At 39.7% G+C, this 19035-nt stretch overlaps 1 protein-coding gene across 1 annotated transcript in view; it reads left to right on the top strand.

Moving 5' to 3' along the window:
* The first annotated feature begins 513 nt into the window (after positions 1-513).
* MRPS35 (mitochondrial ribosomal protein S35) overlaps positions 514-19035 on the top strand; it is a 45938-nt gene continuing 27416 nt past the window's right edge. Inside the window, exons 1-5 of the mRNA XM_032159913.2 lie at positions 514-669; positions 4442-4482; positions 5932-6099; positions 9358-9418; positions 13596-13735. Of these exons, the coding sequence (XP_032015804.1) occupies positions 558-669; positions 4442-4482; positions 5932-6099; positions 9358-9418; positions 13596-13735 (522 nt within the window). The 5' untranslated portion in view covers positions 514-557. The remainder of the gene's footprint in view (positions 670-4441; positions 4483-5931; positions 6100-9357; positions 9419-13595; positions 13736-19035) is intronic.

Consider the following 19035-nt stretch of genomic DNA (forward strand, 5'->3'; position numbering starts at 1 on the left):
GCGGTGTTCACTGTATGCCAATGCTGTACACAAATATTTGTCTATGCTAACTTGTCTAAGATCATACATCCCAGAAGTGGTGAAGTCAAGTTTGAAACCCAAGCACTCTGGCTCGGGATACTGCTTCTCTCCCCTTAGCGCATATTACTGGCATTAGTTGAAGATTTCTTTAATCCAAGTAAATGTAGAAAAGCAGCAATTATAAATAACAGGAGTCCCTCGGGTAGACCGCCTGACTCTTGGATCAACTGAGGTTCCACCCAGACCACGCCCGCCTTCAGTGTGCCGCAGCCCCCATCCCTACGGTCTTTATCTGCAATTCTCTACGAACTGATTCACTCGATTTTTAAGGATTTTTTTGTTTTCTTTTCATTACTTCTTTCAGTTTGGGGGAATCTTCCCGCACATTTGACTCGGCTCTGGGTGCGTAGACCACCGTGTTTCCTCTTTCTCCAGCCTAGGGCGGTGCCAGCCCAGGGAGCCTGCGCTCAGCGGCCCCAGGCCCGCCCCTGACACTGAACGGCGCTTGTCCCCTCCGGCTTGCCGTCCTCGCAGCCATGGCGGCCGCCGCGCTCCCGGCATGGCTGTCTCTGCAGTCGAGGGCAAGGATTCTGCGTGCATTCTCCACCGCCGTGTACCCGGCCACTCCGGCCCCGACACCTCGCCTGCGTGAGTGTCTGTCTCGTCTTCTCCGGGCTTTGGGGGAGCTGTAAGAGCGGAATACCGGCCCCATGAAGGGTGCCGCGGTGGCTGAGCCAGCGCCGCCCGGGGGAGGCCAGTGCGTCCGCTGCCAGGCCCGTCTGGTAGGAAAGCCGTGGACGTAGGTCTGTGCTCTGCGCCCGCGTTGCCCGGCTTCTAGCCTCCTGTTTCTGCCCTGGGTGCTCTGGGAGTTTGCTCAGAAAGCTTACATCCCCCTTCCCCGTGACCTGCTCCTGTGTTGCCCCCGTCCACAGCCCCTGGCACAGGTTACTGGTGCTCTGTGTTGTTTATCGGGCATCGGCAATACTGAACCATGGATTTCCCCAAACAGTAAGAGAGTCATACGGCTGGGCTAGGACAAATTGCTGCTCTGAATTCCAGGCCACCAAATGGGCGGCCTTCATTCAACAGGCGTTGATGACCTCCATTTAACAGAGATTATAGGGATGCTTGATAGCGTGTTTACTCCGGAGGAATCTAGTGGAAAATACAGATTTATTAGCAGAGAAGTGCTATGTAGAGTGAGAGGCGCTGTGATAGAAGTGTGGCTAGAGTGACGGGAGCGTTGAGGAGGACCTGGCGTGAGTCTAATCAATCACCGGATCCTACCTGTGCTACTTCCTGTTATATCTCTAATTTACTCTCATACTACCAACTGTCTGGTTCAGGTGACCATCTCATTTCTACAAGTTTCTTTTCCGTTTCGTGTTTCCCCTCTTGCTCTCCTACATTGAATTCTCACAACAGCCAAATGAAGTTTTCAAAATTTAGATCTTGTCTTGCTGCTCCCATGTTCAAGATCTACAAATGGTTTCCCATTGTTTTCAGATAAACTGTAAATTCATTAATCCTTTATACTGGCTCTTCATGGGTCTAATAATTGTCTATTTTTAAATTTTCATTCTTTCATTCTTGGAATACTTAACTCCTATTGTATACTATGCAGTGTTCTAGACACTCACCGGAGATACGGCAAGGTGGGGAAGTCAATAGTATAAACAACCAAACAACTAAATAAGATGTCAGATAGGGTTTAATGCTATGAAGAAAAATAAAGCAGAGTATTGAGAACGATGGATTTGGGGGGAGTAGTGGCCACAGGGTAGTCAGGAAAGATCTTTCTGAGGAAGTCACATTTGAACAGGGCCCCAAGCCATGCAGAGATCTGGGGAAAGAGCCTTTGGGGTATGGGGAACTATAAGTGCAAAGGCCAAAAGTTGAGAACAATCTGAGGGGTGTGATCAAGGAACGGGAAGAAGGACAATGTGGCAGGAGCTAAGTGTGAGTAGAGGAGAGTGGTAGTATAAGACGTCAGAGAGTTAAGTAATGATCTGATTCTCAAGAGTTTGTAGACACTTCATTTGGATTTTTGGCTTGGGTTTTATATCGGAAGGCTTGGAACAGGGAACTGATATAATGTGATTTACATTTTTAAAAGATCACTGGCTGCTTTACTGGGGTAAGAGTGGAAGCCAAAGATCTGTTTGGAGGCTGTTGCAGTAATCCAAATGAGGTGATGGTGACTTGGATAGTAATAGTGGATTGTATTTGCGATGTATTTTGAAGGTAAAGTTCATAGGATTTACTGATGGATTTGATGTGGGGCTTGAGGACAAGTCTCGAAAAAATCCTGTTACATTTTTGTCCTGAGCAATTGGATGAATGATGATTCCATGTACACGAGTTGGGAAGACTGGAAGAAGAAAATCAAAAGCCCTGCCAAGGGGCTGAGTGTGGTGGCTCATTCCTGTAATCCCAGCACTGTGGGAGGTGGAGGCCTGCAGATCCCTTGAGCCCAGGAGTTTGAGACCAGCCTGGGCAACATGGCGGAACCTCGTATCTACTGAAAATACAAGAAATTAGCCAGGCTTGTTGGCGCATGCCTGTAGTTCCAGCTACTCCAGAGGCTGAAGTGGGAGAATCACCTGAGCCTGGGAAGCCGATTACAGTGAGCCGTAATCGCACCACTGCCCTCCGGCCTGGGTGACAGGAGTGAGACCCTATCTCAAAAGAAAAAAAGCTCTGCCAAGGATGCATTATAGTTAAGAAGCCTGTTAAGTGTCTTCAGCCTCTTTTCTCTCTGTCTCTCTCTGTTCTGTTCTTAAATTTCAGCCATAGTGAATTTGTTCACTTTGATTTTCCATGTGCTCTCACTCTGTCAGAACACTGTTTCTCACTTTCTTGTCTTCATGGCTACTCCTGCTCATCTTTCAGGTTTTAGCTTAAAGTTCACTTTCTCAGGGAGATTTTCCCCAACTGTATTAGGGTTTTCCAGAGACACAGAACGCAGATGTAGGATAGGATAGATGTAGATGTAGATGTATAGACATATGATGGGATTTTTTAGGGGAATTGACTCACCCCACAATAGGCTGTCTGCAAGCTGGAAGCCCGTGTCAGTCCAAGTCCAGAAGCCTCAGAACCACGGAAGCCATGTAATTTTCAGGCCAAGACTGAAGGCCTAAGAACTCAGGGGGCTGCTTGTGCAAGTTCCTGGAGTCCAAAGGCTGGAGCACCTGGAGTTCTGATGTCCAAGGGCAGGGAAAGAGTGTCCCAGGTCCAGAAGAGAGAGAGAGAGAGAATATATTCTTCTTTCATCTGCCTTTTTGTTCTCTCTGTGCCCTCAGCTGATTTGATGCCCACCCACATTGAGAGCAGGTATTCATCACTCAGTCCACTGAATCACATGCCTGTCTCTCCTGGAAACATCCTCACAGACATGCCCAGAAATAATGCTTTACCACCTGTCTATGTATTCCTCAATCCAGGCAAATTGACACAAAGTTAACTATCATGGCTGGGCACAGTGATTCACCCCTGTAATCCCAGCACTTTGGGAGGCCGAGGTGGGTGGATTGCTGGAGCTCAAGAGCTTGAGACCAGCCTGGCAACATGGCGAAACACCGTCTCTACAAGAATTAGCCGGGTGTGCTCATACCTTTAGTCCTAGCTACTTGGGGTGCTGAGGTGGAAGGATTGGCTTGAACCTGGTAGTTGGAGGCTGCAGTAAGCCGAGATTGCACCACTGCACTCGAGAGTGAGATGACCTTGTCTCAAAAAAAAAAAAAAAAAAAAAGAAAAAATTCACCATCGCACAAACTAATTGACTAGGTTTCGTTCCCTGCTGTATGTATTCATAATATTTATCATTGTTTATTGAAATTATTTGTTAAAAAGTTGTTTTACTTGACAGACTTTGTAAGAGTCATTTTTTAGATGATGAATTCACTGTATCAGCAATTCAAATAACTATAGGATTTTCCTTACTGGGGCTAGGCTTGGTGGCTCACACCTGCCCACTGCACTTCGGGAGGCTGAGGCAGGCGGATCACTTCAGGTCAGCAGTTTGAGACCAGCCTGGCCAACATGGTGAAACTCCGTCTCTACTAAAAGTACAAAAATTAGCCAAGTGTGGTGGGGTGTACCGGTAGTCGCAGCTACTCAGGAGGCTGAGGCAGGAGAATCACTTGAACTCCAGAGGTAGAGGTTGCAGTGAGCTGAGATCACACCACTGCAATCCAACCTGGGTGAGACGCCGAGACTCCCTCTGTTTCCAGTTTTTAGTCTTCATTAAGATGATTTTGGTCCCTGAGCTTACCAAAAAAAAAAAAAAAGATTGTCTCATTGTTATGTTACTGAATACCTTAAATTGTGTTAGAATAATGGGATCATGATTGATCTTGAACAACTAACTTGACATGATAAAATTCTCTTTAACTTTTGTGTTATCTTTTATGTACAGCGGAAAGAACATCCGGAAATGAAAGGCCACCAAGAAGAAAGGTAAAAAGTTCATATACTCTACTATCTTAATGGTGTCTGGAGTTCTAAAATGAGGCAGATATTCATTATAAGGCAGAAGGGTGTTGCTAGAGAAGACTTCACAAGGTCATGTTTACTGGGTGGTTAGTCTTTGTTTTTTGTCAGTACCCAGAGAATAGATCATCTTTGAGAGGTTGACTTATTGAGGAACTCCCAGGAAACAAGTGTATAAACCAGAATATGGAACAATTTCTAATGCTATCTTAAGTCCTGCAGCCTGGGACTTATGCATTAATATAACTAGTTTGTTTATTTATTTATTATTATTTATTTGAGATAGAGTTTCCCTCTTGTTGCCCATGCTGGAGTGCAGTGGTGCAGTCTCGGCTCACTGGTACCTCTGCCTCCCGGGTTCAAGTGGTTCTCCTGCCTCAGCCTCCCAAGTAGCTGGGACTACAGGCACGCGCCTCTATGCCTGGCTAATTTTTTGTATTTTTAGTAGAGAGGTGTTTTCACCATATTGGTCAGGCTGGTCTTGAACTCCTGACCTCAGGTGATCCACCCGCCTCAGTGCTGGGATTACAGGTGTGAGCCACTGCGCCTGGCCTCCCAAAGTGCTGGGATTACAGGCGTGAGCCACTGCACCTGGCCGTATTCTAACTAGTTTGGTCTCACCCTGTGGACATTTGGATTCCTTACTTCTAGGGAGGAATCTAAACTATAAGGTCAGTTGGTGAGCATAGTGTCAGAACAAAGACACATTAGTTGGAAGTTAAATGGTATCAAATTACAGTCATTTAAGAGCAGTCATTTCCTCAGGACTATTACCTGCTTTTAGGGTATCGACTACACTGGTTTTGATATTGCGTAGGTGGGGCATGGCTGAATTTTGCCACTATAAACCCTATTTTTGTATGTGGGCCATCCCCTCATATTTGATGCCATTAAAAATAAATGTTAATGTGATTGACTAAGCTATCAAGTACTAGTTTTTCTCTGGGCCTAGGAGACATAGAATTTTTCATTATGTATTTATTCAATCAGCTTAACCCTAATTATTATTTTTTCCTTTTCTTTTTACTTCCAAGTACTTAATGCTCCCTCATGTACTACTGACTTCCATCGAAGAAGTTTGAAAAATTATTTCAGAATGTATTGTTAATTCACCCTTTCATAAGCAAAATGTAAAAATTTTGCTAAAAGTCTAGTTAAAGAAATTTTTAGTGAAGAAAATGTGATATTAAAGGGGATCCTTGCCAGAGGGTTTGAAGAAACAGTGCAGAGATATTTAGGTAGATTTAGTGTTGTTTTTTCAATTTGGACAGCAGCAGCATTGTGGGAAGTCAGATTTTACATACGTTGCAATTTTGCTTCTATTGTAATTGTAGCTTTTCGCTTTAAAATTAAAATTCTTTAAAAATTAAAGAATGTGTTTATATTTAAAATACTAAACGATTTTATATTTCTTAGGCATTACCTCCTAGGACAGAGAAAATGGCTGTTGACCAGGACTGGCCTAGTGTTTACCCAGTTGCAGCACCATTTAAACCCTCTGCAGTACCTCTTCCTGTTCGAATGGGTTATCCAGTAAAAAAGGGCACGCCCATGGCAAAGGAGGGAAATCTAGAACTTTTAAAGGTAAGACAAATTGCTGATTCATTGGCTCAGACTTATGTAGAAATAAATGCTGGTCTTCTCCCCTATTTCCACTCTCTTATGCTTCACGGTTCAGTATATAGCAGCTTACTATATTTTAATTTAAATTTTCAAAATAGTATAATAGGTTTATTATTATACAACACCAGATAATAATAGGTGTTGTATTTTGATTATCAATGGTAAAGAATACTCAAAGAATCCTAGGCATTTAATAATGTAATTAGTTGGCTGGGCGTGGTGGCTCACGCCTGTAATCCTGGCACTTTGGGAGGCCGAGGTAGGCAGATCACTTGAGGTCAGGAGTTCAAGACCAACCTGGCCAACATGGTAAAACCCCATCTCTACTAAAAACACACAAAAAATTAGCCAGACGTGGTGGTGGGCACCTGTAATCCCAGCTACTTGGGAGGCTGAGAAAGGAGAATTGCTTGAACCCAGGAGGCGGAGGTTGCAGTGAACCGAGATGGCGCCACTGCACTCCAGCCTGGGCGGTAGAGTGAGACTCTGTCTCAGGAAAAAAAAAAAAAAATGTAATTAGTCAATCTTGTGGCTTCTCTTGTGACCTTTTTCTGTTGTATCTCTTCTTTTTGGAGACAGGGGTCACTATGTTGCCCAAGCTGGTCACGAACTCCTGGGCTCAAGAGATATGCCTGCTTCAGCATCCCAAAGTGCTGGGATTACAGGTGTGAGCCACCACACCCAGCCTATCATATCTTTTCTATATTGCATCTTTCCAGTAGAATTAAGAAAAATGAAATAATTTGAGATTAAGAATTGGGAGGTGAAACTTCCAGTTTAAAAAGAGGAATTTAAATTTTTTCTGTCCATAAAGGTAAAATATTATTTAGTATTATTATTATAGTCTACCAAATTTAACTTTATTGCTTGAAGCAAAATAGGTTAAGGCGAATGCTTTGTTTGATAGCATGTATAATTATTTATCATGAGTGTTTTAAAGAAAATATAAATGCTTAGTCTGGGAATGCATATCTTAGATGGTTTCTTAAACACAGTGAAAGTTATACAAAGGACAATGAACTGTTTTCCATTAGATGAGAGTCTTTGAAAAACAAAAGTTTGCTAAAAGGTGATGAGAACAGGGAGAATGGGTACTCTGTTGCTGGAGACAGGGGTAAATGCAATTTGGAAATGGGAATGTGAAGACACAAGAAAGCATACATCAAGGAAAACAAATGTTTTCTTTGAATAAAAGAAGATAATTTTGTTAGACTGGATTAAGAAAATGTGGCACATATACACCATGGAATACTATGCAGCCATAAAAAATGATGAGTTCATGTCCTTTGTAGGGACATGGATGAAACTGGAAAACATCATTCTCAGTAAACTATCGCAAGGACAAAAAACCAAACACCGCATGTTCTCACTCATAGGTGGGAATTGAACAGTGAGAACTCATGGACACAGGAAGGGGAATTTTGTTTAAAGAGGTCTTTGGAGAATCACTGGGTGAGAGATTAGCGGTATATTTGCAATAATGCTAATGGTTGTAAATGACATTTTAATAAACATAAAAATCCAAACATTTAATGCATGCCATTTATTTGTAGTAATGGTGTCATTGAATAAGCTTATTAACTGAGCTAATATATGCAAAGTGCATAGAACTGTGCCTATGTAAGTCCATGCAAATTGTCTATTGTTTTTTCCTTTTATGATTTTTGAGTTTTATATGTTCATGTTTCAAAAATAAAAGTCTATCACTGATCTGTTAGAAGTAGCCCCTCAATACTAGGGTTTATAATTTTTAAAATGTATAAAAAGGAAAAAACCAAAAAGTACAGTAAATGAAGCTGCACACCCCCAAATCCCAGTTTTCAGTGCCTGTTTTCTCTTGATTAAAACGATGGTTTCTGGCCAGGTGTGGTGGCTCACACCTGTAATCCCAGCACTTTGGGAAGCCAAGGCAGGCAGATCACTTGAAGTCAGGAGTTGGAGACCAGCCTGGCCAACATAGCGAAACCCCATCTCTACTAAAACTTCAAAAAAATTAGCCAAGTGTAGTGGCGCATGCCTGTAATCCCAGCTACTCAGGAGGCTGAGGCAGGAGAATCACTTGAACCCAGGGGGCAGAGGTTGCAGTGAGCCGAGATCGTGCCACTGCGACAGAGCGAGACTCTGTCTCAAAAACAAAAAACATTGTTTTCTGATCAGCCCTCAAGATACTTGGCATAATTCGTGGAGTAACTTTTGGCTTGTTTAAATTTTCTTTCCAAATGAGCCTTTAAGCTCTTTCAGATGTTTAAAAATTATTCAAGAAATGACCTAATAAATGCTAATTATTTATTTGAAGGAATCAAATCTCTGACCTTTCCTGAATTTTCATTCACACTATGAATGATTCAGTAGCCTTTTAATGTGTCATCATAAGTATATTCCTAACTTCATTAAACTATCCAGTTAAGATTTGCTAGCTTCACTTATTAGTTCATAAAATGTTTATTATGTACAAAGTTGAAATACTGTCATGCTATGCAGTCCAGGGGAATTGGGATGATTAAACAATGATCCATATCCTGGCCGGGCATAGTGGCTCACACCTATAATCCCAGCACTTTGGGATACCAAGGTGGGCAGGTCACCTGAGGCCAGGAGTTTGAGACCAGCCTAGGCAACATGGTGAAACCCCGTCTCTACTAAAAATACAAAAATTAGCCGGGCATAATGGCACATGCCTGTAATCCCAGCTACTTGGGAGGCTGAGGGAGGAGAATTGCTTGAGCCTGGGAGGCAGAGGTTGCAGTGAGCTGAGATTGTGCCACTGCACTCCAGCCTGGGTGACAGAGCGAGACCCTGTCTCAAAAAAAAAAAGAAAAACAAAACAAAAAAGAGATCCATGTCCTTAAGTCCTTTCAGTTTTATAAAGGAAATATACATGTATACCTGTAGATTTGTGGCAGGAAGAATACTATAAAAATGATGTTTAGTTTTTTTCATTATGATTGTCATTATAAGATGCTTGGTAAAAGACAAAAGATTTATATTATCTGAAGACAAATCCAGGTGCCACTGTAAATTACTTGGTGCTGAATCTATATTTTAAGAAATGTATTTCTTGAATTGACAACATCTGTGACAGAAAATCAATATTGTAAAAAAACAGATTTTATTTACTACATGTTTTATTGGGCCTGTGATTTAGTTTTATGAGAAGATTATCTTTTTCATGTTTTTAAGACATTTAGCTAATTTATCCTTTAAATTTCTCTATTTAAGATTCCCAATTTTCTGCATTTGACTCCTGTAGCAATTAAAAGGCACTGTGAAGCCCTTAAAGGTAAGTGGTTATTTTCTTATATGAATTTTATATTGACTTTGAACATAAATTTAAGAATCTCTGTTCTGATATACTGTATAGCCTTATATTCAAGTTGTTTTCAGTGAATTGTTACAGGTCAAGTCTGCAAATTGTTTTTGCTAACCACTACAAGGTATTAGGAATAATAATTAGAAACCATGATCCTTGTTCACAGGTAAGTTAGGGACTTACTGTTGAGTTTTAGAAAACAGTAAGTTTTCTTTAAGGCTGAGTGTGGTGGCTCACACTTGTAATCCTAGCACTTTGGAAGGCCGAGGCGGGCAGATCACCTGAGGTTAGAATTTTGAGACCAGCCTGGCCAACATAGTGAAACCCTGTCTCTACTAAAAATACAAAAAAATTAGCCCTGCATGGTGGCAAGCACCTATAATCCCAGCTACTCTGGAGGCTGAGGCAGGAGAATTGCTTGAACTCAGGAGGCGGAGGTTGTGGTGAGTTTAAATCATGCCATTGCACTTCAGCCTGGGCAACAAGAGAGAAACTCCATCTCAAAAAAAAAAAAAAGAAAGAAAGAAAACAAACATACATATAAGAAGACTGAAGTAAATGTTGCAGATACTTCACAGAGAATTATCTTGAAGAAATTATTTAAAATTTTAAAAAATTAGTGACACATGCACGTGGTAAATCAAATAGTAAAAGAGCTTATGATGAAAAAGCACTAGCCTTATGTGCTTTCTTTACCATCCCCAGCCCCTCATTTATGTATGTATATATGCTTATATTTATAATAAATACTCTATAGTATATATATTTATTTATATATGCTTACATACTCTCTGTAGTGTGTATGTGTATTTATAAAATAACAGAAGTAATCACTGGAATATGATTACACCTTCAGTTCTGGATTTATTGATTTTGAAAACCTATTGATTTCTAGGTATAAACATAGATTTCATGTACTTACTACTTCTTCTCCTTTCTACATGCATGGAGGTAAAGGCAAATAACATTTTTTAACTCATGGTTCTGTGTATGCTTTTATAATTATGTACATATTCTAATTTAAGTTCTGATTGGTAGTTATGATTAGATTTATTCAGGAGTTGATATCTTTGGATAAAGTCTTAATATACTCATGCTGATTTCAAGGTGTTGTATATTACATGCTCAGTATACTTATTAAGGCTTTTCAGGAAAGAATATGAAACCTAGAAACACTTCACAAGTATCCTGATTATGTTGGGAAGGAGATGTGGAATAGTAAACATAATTATGATTAAATTTGAGCTTTTGAAAGGGCCTTCCATTTAAAAATGTAAGGAAGACCATATAAAGAGGTCCTAAAACATAGGAATAATAACCTTACTCTTGAAATGAGGGAGGAAAAATCTGTTGCCTTTTATTTATTTTGTCTTCTACTTTAGGACATTGGGCTGCTTTTCTATCCCTTTAGAGTATGTGTTTCTCTATGCATTTGTGCTTGGAATTAGACTAAAACTGATCACTTCCAAATTTGTGTCCCAGGCTGGGCATGGTGTCTCACACCTGTAATGCTCGCACTTTGGGAGTCTGAGGTGGGTGGATTGCTTGAGCTCGGGAGTTCAAGACCAGCCTGAGCAATGTGGTGAAATCCCATCTCTACAAAAAAACGCAAAAAAATTAGCCGGGTGTGGTGGCACGTGCCTGTAGTCCCGGCTACTCGGGGGCCTGAGACGAGAGGATTGGAACCCAGGAGGTTGAGGCGGCAGTGAGCTCAGATCACGCCATTGCACTCCAGCCTGGGTAACAAAGTGAGACCCTGTCTCAAAAAATAAAATAAAATAAAATAAAATAACAAGTTTGTGTCCCGTTTGGCACAAATCATGTATTAGTATTTGATCATCTGTAAAGCCAGTTAACAAATGGCATTGCACTGTGAAAAATTCCATGTTTCTTCTTTTTAAATGTGACAGGGCATGGTAGCTCATGCTTTTAATTCCACAGCACAGCACTCTGAGAGGCCAAGGAGAAAGGATTGCTTGATCCCAGGAGTTTGAGACCATCCTGAGCAACATAATGAGATCATGTCTCTACAAAAATATTAAAAAATTAGCTGGGGTGTGATGGCGCATGCCTGTGGTCCCAGCTACTCTAGGCTGAGGTGGATGACAGAGTGAGACCATGTTGCAAAAAAACGTAAAAATAAAAAAGTTTTAAAAAAGTAAATGAAAGGCTTTCATACAGCACATTCAGAAGAGTGGCATTATATTTTATAGTATTTAAATGAGTGTCTTAATCTGTCCTTAATTATCCCTTTACACTTGCTGCTGGCCTCCGGATTTAGATTGCATCTTCCGTGTAACTCAAAGGCTTTTCAAGTACTTCTCAGTTTTCTTTCAAAATAGGTCAGTTCAGATTTTATATCTAACTTGCAAATGGAAAATCTGAAGCACAGGAAAGTTAGGTAATTTACCAAAACTTTAATAATCAGTGGCAGAAGTTAAATACAAACCAAGGTGTTCCAAAGTCTCGTCTATTGCTCTACCTATCAGATGAGTAAAGGCTAATAGGAGTCTATTATGTATTTTCCATTTGGCTGTCTTTTTTTAGACATATAATTTAGGTAATTTAATTTTAAAACTGTAATTATCATTTGATGATTGAAATGACTTATTCACAGTTTAAAAAAAAAAAAGTAAAAGAAAAGAGAGTCAGTGCAAACCCAAGAGCTCACAAAATTCCCCAAACTAGTCTCTCTTATAAAGTGCTTGGCAGTGATGCATCTTATAGTGCAGGATGTTGGAATAAGTTCATGATGGGAATGAAATTCAGCCTCAACAATCTTGCTCTGTTTGTGTTTTTTTCAATGTTACAATGATGTTAATTGCAAAGATACTTCTTTCCCCTCAAAATGACCGGGTAGTGATCTTTTAAACAGTGTTCAAGGAATGGAGTGAACTGTATTTAATTTGTTACCGTATTTAGTCCCAGATATCAGAGAGTCTTTGTAATCCAGAGTGACATTTTGCAGACTGATTTTAAAGCCTAAATGAGAGCAAAATATTGTTCCTATTATAAGAAAATTGTTAGCCCAAGGAAATGTTATTGGCAAAATAGTTCTCACTGTCTCTTATATTATCACCTAGAAGAGCTCCCACATCTGCCTGTGATTATGACCAGCCTCTTCTGCAGTTGTGCTTGTTTGGAAGAAGCATGGATCTATGCAGTCTAATATGTTTGACCCAAGAAACCAGTTACTTTTAGCTGTTCTTAGAGTGAGGCTGTTTAAGAAATGAGATTTCCATTGTGGACAGCCTTATAGTGCCAGAAGTTTTCATCTCAAGCTGAAAGTTCTCTGCCATGCTAACTTGATTGAAACAGGGCAAGATGAAATCAGCTCTGATACCTGGGGGAGGCTGGGAGCTACTCTTTTCCTTTAAGTTTTTTTTTTCCCATTCGGGGCCTGAGTTTATACTTCTGTGTTATGAAAATAGAGAGGCATGTTCACAGTGCTTGGAGCTCCTGTTGTGGCCTAGGTCTCAGACCCAATCCCACTTCCTCTCTATGCTGTCTTGCCCAAATATGAGGACAAGGCTTTCTTCTTTCCGTTTAACCCCATTGGCACATAGAAGTCACACAGAAGAAATATCAGTTCTTATAGGAATCCATTTAAGGGCTTAGGCTTTTGTACCTGTTTGAGTTGAGGTTCTATTCAGCCAAATTTCTAGACGACTGTTGACTCCATCTTAATTTCTTCTTAGGGCTATTTGAGAGCTTTCAGTTCCTTTCAGCTGATCTTTAGTAACCTTTAGTAATTAATATTATCTGTTACTTTTTTGAAAACAGTAATGCTGTGGGCACTATGAACTGTTTGCTTTTATGGTATGGAGGAAGTAAACTGTCCAATAACAGATATGTGCAAAGCTTATAATAAGCTTCCATCAAGGCACAGTTCCCTTTTAACTGAAAATAACACTACCACCAAACCTGAAATATCCAAAGAATTCTCTAATTAAATTGCTTAATTTAGGATGTACCTAATAGGAAAAGGGATAAGGGATGATAGTATATATATGTAAAGTGCAGAAGAGAATCTGTTCTTTGGTGTGACCTGGCGATGATCTCAGTAATTTGGTATTGTCTAGTAGTATGCATTACAATGAGAATTTACTTGCAAAAGTGTAATTGAAATTATTTCTTTTATTCTCAGATTTTTGCACTGAGTGGCCAGCCGCACTGGACAGTGATGAGAAATGTGAGAAGCATTTTCCAATTGAAATTGACAGCACTGATTATGTTTCATCAGGACCATCTGTTCGGAACCCCAGAGCACGAGTAGTAGTCTTAAGAGTAAGGGTTTTTTTCGTTTTTTTGTTTTAAATAAGAATCATTCTAATACATTATTTAAAGATGTCTTTGGTGGCTGGCACAGTGGCCCATGCCTATAATCCTAGCACTTTGGGAGGCCAAGGTGGGAGAATTGCTTGAGCCCAGGAATTTGACACCAGCCTGGGCAACATAGCAAGAACTTATCTCTAAAAATAAAGAAAGAAATTGATATGTGTGATTATAAAACTGTAATATTTATCACAGAAATTTTGGAAAATACAAGTTTTAAATTATACGCCAGGCACGGTGGCTCATGCCTGTAATCCCAGCACTTTGGAAGGCCGAGTCAGGCGGATCACCTGAGGTTAGGAGTTCGAGACCAGCCTGGCCAACATGGTGAAACTCTGTTGCTACTAAAAATACAAAAATTAGCCGGGCGTGGTGGTGGGCACCTGTAATTCCAGCTACTCAGGAGGCTGAGGCAGGAGAATTGCTTGAACCCGGGAGGCAGAGGTTACAGTGAGCCGAGATCGTGCCACTGCACTCCAACCTGGGTGACAGAGCGAGATTCCATCTTGAAAAAAAAAAAAATTATAAAATTGCCCGTAAATCTACCATTTGTAACCACTGTTAACTATAGCAGCTCATTTTAGTATATAGTCACACCCTGCCTTTGTGTATATTAATGGGATGATACTGTATGTGTTCAGCAGTCTCTTTCTTACTTAACAAGAATTAAACATTTCCCAATAATATTAAACGTTCTTTAATTTTAATTTGAATTTTTTTTGAGATGGTATCTGACAGACAGAGAGTAGTGGCACTAACATAGCTCAATGTGGCCTCCAATTTCTGGGTTCAATTGATTGTCCTGCCTCAGCCTCCAAAGTGGCTGGGACTACAGGTGTGAGACACTGTGCCCAGCCCATTTTCCTAAATTTTTTGTAGATACAGGGCCTCACTTTGTTGCCCAGCTGTTCTTGAACTCCTGGGCTCAAGTGATCTTCCCACTTCTGCCCCCCAAAGCACTGGATTTATAGGTGTGAGCCACTGCACCCAACCTAATTTAATTTTAATGGCTACGTAGAATAACGTGTAAATGAGAGACTGTTATGTACCAAGACAGTCTTTGAATCTGCGGGTATAATGTTGATCACTTCAAACTTAGCCTTTTTTCTGAGACTGAAGTGTGATACATAAATAATTTCATAATATGGATGTACCATAATTTAAGTTATCTGTATTATGGAACCTTTAGGCTTTTTAATGGTTTTCTTTGTTAGAAAAATGTTTTAATGAATGTTCTTAGGTATTAATATTTGTATGTATTTCTAATGATATTCCTAAGATAACTTCCTGAAAGGAGAACTATGAGGTCAAAGGATATAGCTCTTGAAGTTTGTTGACATATATTGTAAAATTCCTGCAGGAAATGTAAAAAAAATATAACACCAGCAGATTGTGAGAAGGCCTGCTTTCCTGTGCTCTCACCAACCTACATATTACCTGTCAACTAGATAGGTAAAAAATTGTCTTATATTTAAAATTTGTATGTCTTTGAGTACTAGTGAGGTTGAGGATTTATTCCTTTGCAAAACATGTATTTTTGGTCATTTGCCCGTTTTGATGGTGTATTAATTCCTTGTATACTTTTTTTTTTTTTTTGAGACAGGGTCTTACCCTGTCACCCAGGCTGAAGTGCAGTGGTGCCATCTCGGCTCACTGCAATCTCTGCCTTCCGGGCTCAGGTGATTCTCCCATCTCAGTCTCCTGAGCAGTAGCTGGAACTGCAGGCGTGTGCCACCATGCCTGGCTAATTTTTTTTGTATTTTTTGTAGAGACAGGGTTTTGCCATGGTGCCCAGGCTGATCTCAAATTCCTGGACCCAGGCGATCTGCCTGCCTCGAGCTCCCAAAGTGCTGGGATTACAGATGTGAGCCACTGCTACCGGGCCATTGTTTCTTTTTAATGATGGCTTTATTGAGACATAGTTCACTTGCTATAGAATTCCCCCCTTAACCATCCTCAAGCCCCTTTTAGCCACTAATCTACTTTTTGTCTCTGTGGATTTACCTATTCTTGACGTGTTATAGAAATGGAACCATGCAATATGTTTTCTTTCACTTAGTGTAATGTTTTCAATAGGTTTCATCCATTGTAGCATGTGTTATTTTATCATTTCTTTTTATTGCCAAATATTTTATTTTATGAATATACCACATTTTATTCATTCATTAATTGGTGGACATTTGGGTTGTGTCTACTTTTTGGCTGTTATGAATAATGCTGTTGAACATTCATGTACAAGTTTTTGTGTAGATACGTGTTTTCCATTCTCTTGGGTATATACCTAGCAGTGGAATGACTGAGTTGCATGGCACCTCCATATTTAACATTTTGAGGAACTGCCAAACTGTTTTTCAAAGTGGCTTCACTATTTTACAATTTCACCAGCAAGTCTGAGGCTTTCTGTTTCTCCACATCCTCACTGATCATTGTTACTACCTGTCCTTTAGTTTTAGCCATTCTGATGGGTATGAAGTATCTTATTGTAGTTTTGATTTGTGTCTCCCTAATAACCATCTTTTCATGTGCTTGTTGACTATTTGTATATGTTTGGAGAAATGTCTGTTCAAATCCTTTGCCCATTTTTTAATTGAGTTGTTTATCTTTCAATCGTTGAGTTGTAAGTGTATTTTATATATTCTGGACACCAGTCCCTTCTCAGATATGTGATTTGCAAACATTTTCTTCATTCTTTGGGTTGTCCTCTTACTTTCTGGATGGTTTTTTTTTTTTTTTTTGAGACGGAGTCTCGCTTTGTCGCCCAGGCTGGAGTGCAGTGGCGGAATCTCGGCTCACTGCAAGCTCCACCTCCCAGGTTCACGGCATTCTCCTGCCTCAGCCTCCTGAGTAGCTGGGACTACAGGCACCCGCCACCATGCCCGGCTAATTTTTTGTATTTTTAGTAGAGACGGGGTTTCACCGTGTTAGCCAGGATGGTTTCCATCTCCTGACCTTGTGATCCACTTGCCTCGGCCTCCCAAAGTGCTGGAATTACAGGCGTGAGCCACCACACCTGGCCTGATGGTGTCTTTTTTTAAGCACAGAAGTTTTAATTTTGATGAAGTCCAATTTATGTAAGTCATGTGCTGCATAATGATGTTTTGGTCAGTGATAAACACATACACAACAGTGATCCCAAGAGATTATAATACTGTATTTTCACTGCACTTTTTCTATGTTTAGATATGTTTAAATACACAAATACAATTGTGTTACAATTGTTACAGTATTTAGTACAGTAACATGCTACACAGGCTTGTAGGCCAGGAGCAATTGACTACACCATGTAGTCTAGGTGTGTAGTAGGCTGTACCACCTAGGATTGTGTAAGTACACAATGATGTTTGTACATGACAAAATCACCTAGCCATGTCTTTGTCAAAAAATATTGTTAAGTGGCGCATGACTGTATTTTTCTTTTTGTCTCTTGTGCTTTTGGTGTCATATGTAAGAAATCATTGTCTTATTCAAGGTCATAAAGATTCACTCTTGTGTTTTCTCCTAAGAGTTTTATAGTTTTAGCCCTTACCTTTAGACCTATGTCCTATTGTTTGTTAATTATCATACAGTTGTTCCTCAGTATCTGTTTGGGATTGGTTCCAGGACCGCTTGCAGATACTTAGATCTGTGGTTGCCCAAGTCCCTGATGTAAAACGGCATAGTATTTGAATATTGAATATAACCTAGTACATCCTCCTGTATACTATAAGTCATTTCTAGATTACTTATAATGCCTAATACAATGTAAATGCTATGTAAATAGTTGTTATACTGTATTTTAAGAATATGCATTTTAAAAATTGTATTGTTATTTTTTCTGAATATTTTCAATCCACAGTTGGTTGAATCCACAAATGTGGAACCCGTGGAGACAAAGGGCTATCTGGATATGGTGTGAAGCCAGGGTCCATCTTCATTCTTTTGCATTCCTTTTGCATGTTGATCCAGTACCATTTTTGAAAAGACTATTCTTTCCCCATTGAATGGTCTTGGCACCCTTGTCAAAAGTCATGTAGTTATCTTTTAACTTTTCACTTGGCTACTTTACCAAATTCTCTTTTTTAAATTTTTTATTATGAAAATTTTCAAATATATGGACAAGTAGAAAGAGGCTAATATAATAAACACCCATACACATGGCATCTTGGTTTAGTAATTAATATTTTGACAAATTTGCTTCATACACACATATACACATCTAAGTACCTTAACATTTCTGACACCTAATGTTTCACACTAAAATACTTCAGTGTGTTATCTCTAAGAATTAAGGAGATGTTTCATATTTAATCCCAACACTATTAACACATGTAACAAAATTGTCAGTAATTCCCAAATATCATCTAAAATATCTACTCCACACTCAAATTTCCCCTATTGCCTTACAGAATGGTATTTTTTAAGCTCTTTTATTGAAACCAGAATCCCGTCAAAGACCATTGTATTTGGTAATGATGTATCTTATGTCATCTGGAATGGCAAACAACCCCACCTCCCTCCCTTCTTCCTGATGAATTTGACTTGTTAAAGAGACAGGTATTTTATCCTGTAACATTTCCTACCTTCTGAATTTGCCCCATTGCATCTGGATGTCATTTACCTTATTTCTTTATCTCCTGTATTTCACATAACCTGAGTGTTATATTTAAAGAACTGATAAGATTCCAGTTAAATATATTTGGCAAGAATACTTTATAGATATTGCTATGTATTTTATGTTGCATCAGGGGCACGTAAAGTCTGGTGGCCTCATTCTCGGTATGCTGAAATTGAGCACTTGGCTAAGAAGCTGACAACCTAATCATTCCTTTGTGAAGATTTTTGTTTTGCTTTTCCCTTGAACAAGTAATCTGTGGGTGGATATCAAGTAAAATCATTATTCTTTTTGATCCTTGAAGTATATCTGTCTTAACTTTGGCCAGTGGGAACTCTTTTAAGTTGGTTCCTGTGTCCTTTTGTTACAATCCTTTAGCATTTGAAAGTTTCCTTGTATTTTGACACAAGATGGTTCAGGCTCATTTTTATAAATTTCTTATCCCGGACCTGGAATCAGCCATTTTTCAAGGAGCCCTAATACCTGCCAGTGGACAATGGTGTTTACAGACCATAATCTGGATGCTAGGACTTCTCAGCTGATTCTTTCAGAAATTGCTCAAGAAATAATCGATAAATAATGGTAGTTTTAATTCCGCTTTTCAAGTATCCGTAGCTTGTTTTTTCTTTTTGTCTTTTGCATTAGATAAAATTTCTGAAAT

The sequence above is a fragment of the Hylobates moloch genome, unplaced genomic scaffold (genome assembly GCF_009828535.3).
Source record: "Hylobates moloch isolate HMO894 unplaced genomic scaffold, HMol_V3 SCAFFOLD_8, whole genome shotgun sequence".
Lineage (NCBI taxonomy): Eukaryota > Metazoa > Chordata > Mammalia > Primates > Hylobatidae > Hylobates > Hylobates moloch.